This window comes from Boleophthalmus pectinirostris, unplaced genomic scaffold, assembly GCF_026225935.1.
Source record: "Boleophthalmus pectinirostris isolate CB_2022bp ecotype Guang Dong unplaced genomic scaffold, ASM2622593v1 HiC_scaffold_21, whole genome shotgun sequence".
Taxonomy (NCBI): domain Eukaryota; kingdom Metazoa; phylum Chordata; class Actinopteri; order Gobiiformes; family Gobiidae; genus Boleophthalmus; species Boleophthalmus pectinirostris.
In genome coordinates, this window is record NW_026571175.1 from 36,784,649 (window position 1) to 36,796,557 (window position 11,909).

Below are 11,909 nucleotides of genomic sequence, written 5' to 3' on the forward strand. Positions count from 1 at the left end.
AGAGGAGAAGGAGACGAGGGAAGGAAACACAGAGGAGAAGGAGACGAGGGAAGGAAACCACAAAGGAGACGAGGGAAGGAAACCACAGAGGAGACGAGGGAAGGAAACCACAGAGGGGACGAGGGAAGGAAACCACAAAGGAGACAAGGGAAGGAAAAAGGAAACCACAGAGGAGACGAGGGAAGGAAACCACAGAGGAGACGAGGGAAGGAAACCACAGAGGAGGCGAGGGAAGGAAACCACAGAGGAGATGAAGGAAGGAAACCACAGAGGAGACGAGGGAAGGAAACCACAGAGGAGGCGAGGGAAGGAAACCACAGAGGAGACGAGGGAAGGAAACCACAGAGGAGAAGGAGACGAGGGAAGGAAACCACAGAGGAGAAGGAGACGAGGGAAGGAAACCACAAAGGAGACGAGGGAAGGAAACCACAGAGGAGACGAGGGAAGGAAACCACAGAGGAGACGAGGGAAGGACACCACAGAGGAGACAAGAAAAGGAAACCACAGAGGAGACAAGGGAAGGAAACCACAGAGGAGACAAGGGAAGGAAACCACAAAGGAGGCAAGGGAAGGAAAAAGGAAACCACAGAGGAGACGAGGGAAGGAAACCACAGAGGACAAGGAGACGAGGGAAGGAAACCACAGAGGACAAGGAGACGAGGGAAGGAAACCACAGAGGAGACGAGGGAAGGAAACCACAGAGGAGGCAAGGGAAGGAAACCACAAAGGAGATGAGGGAAGGAAGCAATAGAGGAGACAGGGGAAGGAAACCACAGAGGAGACGAGGGAAGGAAACCACAAAGGAGACGAGGGAAGGAGACGAGGGAAGGAAACTGCAAAGGAGACGAGGGAAGGAAACCACAGAGGAGATGAGGGAAGGAAACCACAGAGGAGACGAGGGAAGGAAACCACAGAGGAAACGAGGGACGGAAACCACAGAGGAGACTAGGGAAGGAAACCACAAAAGAGACAATGGAAGAAAAAAGGAAACCACAGAGGAGGCGAAGGAAGGAAACCAGAGGAGACACTCCTTCGTTTCCTTCAGGTTTCCTCCTTCGTTCGTTTGATTGACAGCTGAAAAAATGGAGGAATCGTGGAGAAGGAAGCGAGGAAAGAGAAACGAGACGCTCCCATCGACATGTTTAAAGCCTGACAGAAAAGTTCCAGACTGTAGCTTTCTTCCTGTGAGATTCTGTTCAAACACTGAAACAGACGAGTTTGAGTCTGAAGCTGGAGCTCGTCATTTATTGATGTACAATTATATTTATGTTACAGTTTGAATCAGACACGAAAACGAGTCACATTTAAAAGGATTCGACAAAGAACAGAAAAATAATCCATAATTTAATCATTTCTGAAACTAAAAAAAAAAAAAAAAAAAAAGACACTAAAAGATTCGATATAAAAAAACAAAGTAAATATAACAAAGGAACGATTAGTCACAGGTTCAGGTTTGAGTCTGTGAGTCGATGGTTCAGTCGCTTTTCAAAATAAAAACAAAAATAAGAAAAGAAAAAAAAAACTATTTTCTTCATTATTTGTCTCCAGAACCAAAATGAAAACACAGATAAAGATTTATTTTATTTACTTATTTTTTTCAGTTTTTGATTTTGTGTTTAAATGAAAAATGGAAAAAAACAGAAAACAGTCTGAACCAGGACTAAACCAGGTCCGACCAGACTGGAACCAGACCGGGAAGAGGACCGGGAACAGGACCGAAACCAGAACTGAGACTGGGACTGAGACCGGGACCAGACCAGGACCAGACCAAGACTGAGCCCAGGACCAGGCCAGAACTGAGACCAAGACTGAGCCCAGGACAAGACCGGGACTGAGACCGGGACTGAGACCAAGACTGAGACCAAGACTGAGACCAAGACTGAGCCCAGGACAAGACCGGGACTGAGACCAGGACTGAGACCGGGACTGAGACCAGGACTGAGACTGGGACTGAGACCAGGACTGAGACTGGGACCAGACCAGGACTAGACCAAGACTGAGCCCAGGACCTGGCCAGAACTGAGACCAGAACTGAGCCCAGGACAAGACCGGGACTGAGACCAGGACTGAGACCGGGACTGAGACCGGGACTGAGACCGGGACTGAGACCGGGACTGAGACCGGGACCAGACCAAGACTGAGCCCAGGAGCAGACCGGGACCAGACCGGGACCAGACCGGGACCAGGACGGAGACCAGGACTGAAAATGGTTTAGTCCTGGATCAGTCCGTTTTCCGTTTTTTGTGGGGTTTTTTTTGGTTTTTTTTTTTCATTTTTCATTTAAACACAAAATCGAAAACTGAAAAAATCGAGTCTTTATCTGTTTTTTCATTTTGGTTTTGGAGACAAATAATGAATGAATTATTTTGTTTTGTTTTCTTCTTTTTGTTTTTCTTTTGAGAACCGACTGAACGAGTGACACACGGATCGCTTGGCTGGAGAGATGGAGGCACTGATCTGTCGACAGAAACATCACCAACGTAAATGTAACGTTAACACAGTCTCACAGTCGTAGTTTATGTAGTGGGTAAACAGAGAGCGCCCCCTGTCTGCAGCCCAGGGCACAGCAGTAAGAACAGTAGCAGAAGAAGAAGCCGTTAGACCACTGAGACCAGGAAAAGACCCACTATTAAAACGCTCCAACGTCACGATACCACAACTTCAAACTAAAAACATTTTCTTTAGACGACAGAACGTGACTTTCAGCAGTAAACGGTCGGGACAAGATCTCGTACACGTGAGAAAAATGATCTCGTGAGATTTTCTTCCAGTATTTACATTTGGACTGGACAAAAAAGGGTCACGTTTTGGCGAGTAACAGTCTCTAACAGAAAATATGAAATCAAATAAATCAAAAACCGTGAGGCCAAAACTGGAAGCTGAATGATGAAATGTAAATATCAGGAATTATGTTAAAATAAAAAGTTTTATCTTGTTCTCTTTTCTTTTCCCATGTGTCTTTAAATCTATGTAATCCCTCAGTGGTTCAGGTCCAAACCAGGTCCAAACCAGGTCTAAACCAGGTCTAAACCAGGTCTAAACCAGGTCTAAACCAGGTAACCAGGACTAAACCAGGTCTAACCAGGTCTAAACCAGGACTAAACCAGGACTAAACCAGGTCTAACCAGGTCTAAACCAGGTCTAAACCAGGACTAAACCAGGTCTAAACCAGGTCTAAACCAGGACTAAACCAGGACTAAACCAGGTCTAAACCAGGTCTAAACCACGTCTATGTGTATGGATGATTATTTGTTTCATCAGATTTTTAAATCCCGCTGAATTTCTCAGTTTGAATTTTTTAACTCTTAACAAACATGTTTAAATTATTTTTATTCAGAATTTTACTTGTCGAAATTTTAAGTGCACATTTTCGAAGTGTTTAAAATTCAATATATATATAAAAAATATCATCTTTTAAATATTCAGCACAAATATTTTCAAGCCGTCAAATTCAACTTTCAAAATTGTGTAAAATCCGCAGTAAAAATCTAAGCTGCTTAAAGCTCCTAAACGGCGTTCTCCTAAACTGAAATCAGATTAAATTCAATGAAGAATTTGAGGAAAGTTTTAGTGCTTCAATCTGATGAACTGAAAGTCAGATAATCTGTGTAAAAACTGTAAAAAATAAAATAAAATTAGTGACACTGCGCTGATTCTGAGGCTTTAAAACGCCTTTACAGTCTGTGGAGAATTTTCTCGCCGTGAGGATCCCACAGAAACTTCCGGAATAAGACGAACATTCTGTTTGTGATGCGAAAAAGAAAAACCGCCAGAAGAGCAGACGATGCTTTTGAAACACCAAATACACGGTTTAAGAGGAAAATAAAAAGCCGTCGTGTTCAGCTTCGTTTAACTTTGGGAAAATATCAAACTGCAGATTTTCAGACAAAATTACGTGACTTTTTTGGACTTTCACCTTTTCACCTGCGATGTTCAACAGTACGACATTTTCTTACTTCTCGATCTCCGTGGAGATGAGCTCGCTGCGCCAACAAGCCAAGTGACAGGTCAGATCTGTGGAGACGTGAGCCCGCGCACAGTGAGTCACACACGACAAGATTTTTCGGTCTTAAGCGATTTTACGTGCGGGTCAGAACTAAACCAGGACTAAACCAGGACTAATCTTGGACTTAAGAGAGAAAACCCTGAGCTCGTGGAGCAGGGCGTCCACAAAGTGCGATCGGGCAACGGCTGCGCTTATCTCCGTGGGGGTTAGGGGCGGAGCTCTGAGCCGGGTCCTTTTGCCCGCGGTCACCTGATGGTCTACACGGGCGCAGCTACGAGCCCGCCCCGACAGTGAGTCCTGGTTTAGTCCTAGTTTAGTCCTGCTTTAGTCCTGGTTTAGTCCTGGTTTAGTCCTAGTTTAGTCCTGGTTTAGTCCTGGTTTAGTCCAATTTTAGTCCTGGGATAGTCCTGGTTTAGTCCTGTTTCAGTCCAATTTTAGTCCTGGTTTAGTTCTGTTTTAGCCTTCGTTCAGTCCTGGTTGAGTCCTGGTTGAGTCCTGGGTTAGTCCTGGGTTAGTCCTGGTTTAGTCCTGGTTCAGTCCTGGTTCAGTCCTGGTTCAGTCCTGGTTCAGTCCTGTGAAGTGTTGACAGTCGAGTCGCGTCTGTGATTTCGTGTTCGTACTGAAGAAAGTGAAACCGTTTCATTTTGTGATTTTAATTCCTGAAGTTGTAACTTTTCAGTTCGAATTCTGATGGACGCTTCAGTTAGAATGATTTTAATCTGTGTCGCTGAAGTTCGGCAGTTACGATCACAAACTCGAGCAGCGCAGACGAAAACACAAAGTCGAGTTGCGTTTCGACGAACTCGGGGAGAAGAAAAATCGCGTCCAAAATCGGGTAAATTCTCGCGTAGTGTGTCGAGGCCTTAATCCAGCTGCAGTAACGTAAAAGATCGACACGTGTAAAGACATTCAGGACAGTGGAAGAAGAGAGGTAACAAACGCAAACGCCGCAACAAATACAAATGCCACAACAAATACAAATGCCACAACACAACAAAAAGCCACAACGGAAATGACCGCGGGACTCTATTTTACAACTATTTATTGTTTTATCATTATTCGTTTCACGTTGTAGTTCTTCTTCTTCTTCTTCACTTGCCGCTTGATCGGTCCGTCGGAAAATAGAGTCCCGCGGTCATTTCCGTTGTGGCTTTTTTTGGTTTATTGTGGCTTTTTGTTGTGTTGTCACATTTGTATTTGTTGCGGCGTTTGCGTTTGCTGTGACCCCTCTCGGCTTCCGTATGGAACATTCTCGGCCAAACAAAAACATCTCTAAATAAAAAAGGTTACGCAGTGTGGCTTTAGTTTGCTCATCAGCGTGGTAATAGTCGGGTCTTTGCCTCTCTCAGCGGTGGACAGTGCGTTTGTTCGGCGGTGAGCGCAGACACATGGCACGGGTGACACGTGGAGTTTGGGTCAAAGTGTCTCAGTCCGAATGTGCAAGATTTAACCCCGCCCCTTCACCCCCCTATCCCCGCCCCCTTCCCCCCATCCCCGCCCCCTCACAGGTCGCCCGGGTTGACCATGGTGAAGTCCGAGTCCTTGCTGTTGGTGGAGCCCTCGTCGTCGGGGCTGGACGACCCCGTGGGGCTGCCGGCGGTCAGGGGGTCGTGGAAGGCGGCGGCCGAGCCCTCTGGTTCCAGACGCACCAGGCCCCGCCCCCTCCGGATGGCGGCCCCTCCCCCCTGGAGCTCCCCGTCCTGCGAGACCAGGATGTAGTCGCCCCAGCTCCGCCCGGCGTCAGAGCCCAGGGAGGACGCCACCTGGAGGGCACAGAGGGGACGGCAAGTTTAGAACAAGGTTCAAGTCGAACGGAGTTTCCAGCACAGACAAACCTGGAGAATCTGTGTGTCGCTCGTTCATTTTTCAAAATAAAAACAAAAAGAAGCAAAAAAATATATATATATATTTTCTTAATTATTTGTCTCCAAAATCAAAATGAAAAAACAGATTGTGTTTTTTCAGTTTTTGATTTTGTGTTTAAATGAAAAATGGAAAATACAGATAAAGGACTAAACCAGGACTAAACCAGGACTAAACCAGGTCTAAACCAGGACTGAACCAAGACTAAAACAGGACTAAACCAGGACTAAACCAGGTCTAAACCAGGACTGAACCAGGACTAAACCAGGAGTGAATATGGGATCAAGGCCGGGACTGAAAATGGTTCAGACCTGGTTTAGTCTTGGTTCAGTCCGGCCTCAAAGTTTAAGTCGTTATCCGTGTTTTCCATTTTTCATTTAAACACAAAATCTCTTTTTTCATTTTGTTTTTATAGACAAATAATTGTTATTTCATTTTCTTATTTTTTGGTTTTATTTTGAAAAACGACTGAACGAATGACACACAGATTCTGGAGTTGTGTTTTGTTTCATTCACATGTTTAACACACAAACCCTGCAGATTCTCTCAAACAGAAAACACTCTGTTCCACCTTGTGATGTCATCATGTGGTGACACAGGAAGTGCTCCACTGTGTTTTTAAACTCCACACACCTTCACTAGAATCATTTCAGACCTGGAATTGTCAATCTCTACTGAACTAAAGGTCAAAGGAGCTGTTCAAGAGACATTAAACCTCCTCCTGAACCTTTACTCCGCCCCTAAGCAAAATCAAAAAAATCCTCCAGAGTGGGCGGTGCCGGCGGGTCGGGGGCGGGGCTCTGGAGATATGATTGACAGCCGACCCACAGTCACAACACTCCAACGCGACGCAGACCAGTGCCTCTGAACTTTAAAACAGAGCGGACATTTGCGCTCGGATCACGCCATTTCCCTTTTCTCATAAACGAGTGTCCAACAGGAACTTTGTTTTGGTCCAAACTCAGTCGTTCCATCCATTTTGATCGGTCCAAACTTTGCCAAAGAGTGTAGTGAGTCAAAATGGTCGATGCTCTGAGCATCTGTGTTTAGAACAATTTTGAAAAAAATCGCAGAAAAAGTGCAGAGATTTCTCAAATAAATGGAAAATTACACTATCCAGGCTGGAACCACCTAGTGCCTCCGCTCAGTTTCATTTCTCACCAGCTCTAGATCAGGAATCAGAAAACACTGGAAGATTCGCCGAAACCATGGAAGTTGTAGAACACGCACCGACCAATCAGCGGTGAGCGGAGAAGTCATGACGTCGTGGTCGTTGTGGCGTCTGTCTCTGTCCTTTTTGTGTTTCAGCACAACAGTAAACAAAGAGTCGAGATGTAGACGAAGACAGACACTCTCCAGATCCCCGAGGATTTTAAAGCCGGAACAAAGAGAATGTTTGGTGAATTTTATCTCAGAAAAAGACGTTATTGTTCTTCTTCCTACAGGATTTGGAGCATTAAAACGTCACGACCAAACAGCAGCGATTGGTTCAATAAAAAAAGAAGTCCCCGCCTCCTGTCGAGTGAACGAATCCTAATGCTGCAGGTCACACGGTTTACACCAAGTGAAACCAGCTCATGAATCAGACTAAAATGACACATGTTGGTCTGTGTAATTGTGAGCTGTTGTTATTTTTATTTTCAGGTTTATTTGAGTCCAAATGTCCAAATCCAAATGTAATAAACTCCATGGAAACGCAGAAGTGATGTGTCTCTGACCTGGACCTGACTCCAGCTGTTTCCACGACCTGCACCAGTCAAGTCATGAAGACACTGCATTTTATTTTATTTTTTTTTGAGGCAATAAGGAGATTTTGAGTTTATTTACACACTTGATATTTTGCACTTTTGTAGCCCTAAATTACGATTTTGTTTAAGTCCAAAAAGTTGTTTATACATGTTTCTGTGTGTGTGTTTTTTTTTCATTTGTATTTCTGGTCCTGTAGTTTTTATTACTTTGAAATAACAAGTTGTAGTGAAAAAAAAAAAAAAAAAGATGTGTAACACTTCATTTGGGGGTAAAAGGGGCAGTTTTAAAAGCTAAATAAAAAAAAAAAAAAAAATCCAGACGAGGACAAATGTTCTAAAATTGCCCTCAGGTCTGGAAGAGTTAATTAAGTATTTATTTATTATGATTTATCTTTGTTCATGCTTTATTAAGGCAAAATAAGGTCTCGTTATTATAAAGCGTTTTACTGTCAGAATCAGCGCCGTTAGCATGCTAGTTGTTCGGCTCTGGTTTCTGAAAGTCGTGAAAAGTTCTGATAAACTCATCGACGCTCTGACTGCAGAAGTTAAGTGAAGAAGAACTTTGGAGCGCTGCAAACTGTTTAAAATTAAATTATTCTGTTATATTTACATTTTAAGACAGAAAAAAGTCATTTGCAGAGTTTAGTTAGAATAAAATACAGTCAAATTTTCCCAGATATTTCATGTTTTTTTCTGTGTTGAAGGGCTTTTCCTGTGAGACTTACATGAACATTTGGGTCATTTGTCGGTGAAGCAGACAGAGCGCCGCGTTCTCTTTCTGTAATTCTGTTAGTTACTCGTGGAAACTAGAGGAAGCTGTACGTTTGGTTACGTAATTATGTTCTAAAATAATCCCGTTTCACATGACTTCTCTACCGTGAAGGATTCAACGAGTAAACAAACACACAGAAACTATTTAAGGAGGAAAGACTGAACACAGACAACGCACAATATAAAACAAAAGGAACGCACAATATTAAACAAAAGTACATATAACAACACCAAGGTTCTCTAAGGTTTTAAAAAATAATCTGGAAAGTAAAGCTGATATTATCCGTCCTAAATTACACAAAACTGCCTCTTGTGAGCGTTAAGTCATGTTCTAATGTTGTTCCCTCGTCACAAACAGACCTGGAGTTGTGTTTTGTTTCATTCATGTTTGAGTGACTCTTTATTATTCGTCTGTCTACATCTCCAGAGCTCCAAATGCTCTGTTCCACCTTGTGATGTCATGAAGAGGTCGTTTAACAGCTCCTGTTCAGCAGAGACTGGTAAAGAAATTCCTGGGCTGAAATGATCCAGATGATTCTAGTGAAGGTGTGTGGAGTTTAAAAACACTTCTGAGAGCACTTCCTGTATCACCACATGATGACATCACAAGGTGGAGCAGAGTGTTTTCAGTTTGAGAGAAGAACTTTTAGGTGACGTTTACACTGAAATAAAACACCGTATCACCATATCACCGTATCGGAAACAATTTGTGTCCAGACACGTCGATTCTGTGTCCGTTCCCTCCACACAGTAACACAAAACCATCTGAAACACGAGTCACATGACTGGGCTGGAGACACGACGCAACGGCAATAAAATCAAGGAAGTGGAGAACCGTGTCTGAAGCTGCACCTGATTTCAAACCGAGGAAGATGGTAAGAGTGAAAACAGTGTTTTCATGGACTGACGACAAGGTTTTGTTGTTACTGAATGTAAAACCGGATTTTATGACGATATCGTCACATGACGATGTCACGAACCCAGAGAATCAGAAGGAGCGAGTCACAGTGACACAGTGTCCAATCAGGACGAGACTCCAGCTCCTACATCAGAGTATCAGAGTTTACAGGAGTCCCACAGTCCCCATCACATCTGGACCAACATGAACTCCAACACCACTCACATACACACTAGTGTGAACCAACACCACTCACATACACACTAGTGTGAACCAACACCACTCACATACACACTAGTGTGAACGAACACTGTACTCACATTTTTCTATAGCGCTCAAAGCGCTTTACAACAACACTCACCCATTCACACACACATTCATACACCAGTGTACGCAGACACTGTGGGCAAGGTGGGTTAAGTGTCTTGCCCAAGGACACAACGACAGCATTCATCTGTGGGAGCTGGAATCACACCAGCCAACCTGTGGGTCAGTGGATCTGACCACTCAACCTGTGATGTTTTTATGTTGAGAGCTGGATTCAAACCACCAACCTTCAGATCAGCGGGCGAATGCTCTATCAACTGAGCTACTGCCACCCTGCCTAGTGTGAACGAACACCGTACACACAACAACACCACTCACATACACACTAGTGTGAACCAACACTGTACACACAACAACACCACTCACATACACACTAGTGTGAACCAACACTGTACACACAACAACACCACTCACATACACACTAGTGTGAACCAACACTGTACACACAACCAACACCACTCACATACACACTAGTGTGAACCAACACTGTACACACAACAACACCACTCACATACACACTAGTGTGAACCAACACTGTACACACAACAACACCACTCACATACACACTAGTGTGAACCAACACTGTACACAACAACACCACTCACATACACACTAGTGTGAACCAACACTGTACACACAACCAACACCACTCACATACACACTAGTGTGAACCAACACTGTACACACAACAACACCACTCACATACACACTAGTGTGAACCAACACTGTACACACAACAACACCACTCACATACACACTAGTGTTATTAGGATTTTATAAAATAAATTTCCCACAAAAAGTGCGACTTATCTGTTTTTTTCTTCTTCATTGTGGATTTTTTAGCTGGTGTGATTTACACTCCGGAGCGACTTATCGTCCAAAAAATACAATAATCATAATAAAAACAATAGTCTAATAGGAACTTAACAGAACGCTGGAGCTGCGTGAAAGAGATACTAAAATTCCATGATTTTTTTCCAAACTTTCACTGAATTTACATAACTCCATGACTTTGTCAGGTCTGGAAAATGACATTTTCAATTTCCATGACTTTTCCTGACCCGTGCTGAACATTTGGCCAGTAGACATACATGTAGAACACCCCCAGCCTGTGTTTATGTTTACCTGAGTCTCCGGGGGGCTCTGGGGCTCCTCCTCCCGCTCCTCCCGCTCCTCCGCGCTCGTGCTGCCCTCCAGGTCCGAGTCGGGGTTGGCTCGGGGCGCGGGGGGCGGGGCTGGGGGCGGGGCTGGGGCTGGTCGCCGCGGTGACTGTTGCCGTGGAGGGCGGTCTCGGCAGTGGAGGTGTAGTGGTCGTCGGCGATGGTGATCTCCTCGTTCTCCTCGGCCTCCAGCTGACTCTGGTTAAAGCGCAGCGCCCCCTTCAGGATGTCCTTGATCTGACAGAGCGAAACACACACACTCAGTCGTGACAGAAGCTCCCGACAGTGTTTGAGTGTCTATAGTTCTAATCTCATCATTCTGTTATAACTGTGACATTTTAAACCACAATATTGATCTGAAACGACTTATTAAAAGAAACAAGTGCGACGACTTCAGCGTTTGAAAACTGTGGAGCTGACGTCACCGTAAACGTCATGATAACGAGGCTGTGGGTTTTACCGTTTTTCAATTTGTAACAAAATGCGACTCTGACTTTAAGATTTTAAAACTTATATCAAGTTATTCATCTTGTTTTTTGATTTATTATTGACTTTCTAGCTCTGAATTGATTGTATCATCTTAAAAATTGTTTCTTCCATGACTCAACTGGTCGGAAAATCTTAAATTTAGGCAATAAATGTTTAAAAGAAGCTACAATCCATTTACCAGGACTTATATCTAAAATTTAGCATCTTTGATTTTATTATCAGGACAAGAACATGGATCATGAACTGGTTTTAAGTTTGTTTATCTCAAATTTTGCATCTATAAACTTATTTCCAGCCCATGAAACACTGAGCACAGACTCTTCATTCTCGTCTAGAGGTTGTTTATTTTAAGAGAATTCGTCGAGTAAAACTGATAGATTTAAGTGTTTCTATCTTAAGTTTTTTTGTCGTGCAGTCCACGAACTTTACTCTGAAACTCTCGACTTTAAACTTTAATTTTGTGTTTCAAGCCGTTCTTTCATATCATATTTTGTACATTTTATATTTTTGCTTTATCGTTTCACTGTGTCGTGTTTCATGCCGTAAAGGACTTTGGTGCAACTTTTAAATGCGCTGTATAAATAAAACGACTTGACTTGACCCGACTCCTCCCACTTCACTGACCTGTTTGAGTCCAGCCAGAGACA

At 43.6% G+C, this 11,909-nt stretch overlaps 1 protein-coding gene across 1 annotated transcript in view; it reads right to left on the reverse strand.

The window, feature by feature from the left end:
• Window positions 1–3,139: 3,139 nt before the first annotated feature.
• Window positions 3,140–11,909, reverse strand: part of tbc1d5 (TBC1 domain family, member 5) — a 58,217-nt gene continuing 49,447 nt past the window's right edge. Inside the window, 4 exon segments of the mRNA XM_055157332.1 lie at window positions 3,140–5,769; window positions 10,739–10,831; window positions 10,834–11,010; window positions 11,887–11,909. The exon segment at window positions 11,887–11,909 is cut by the window's right edge and continues 57 nt beyond it. Coding sequence (XP_055013307.1) covers window positions 5,509–5,769; window positions 10,739–10,831; window positions 10,834–11,010; window positions 11,887–11,909 — 554 coding nt within the window. The 3' untranslated portion in view covers window positions 3,140–5,508.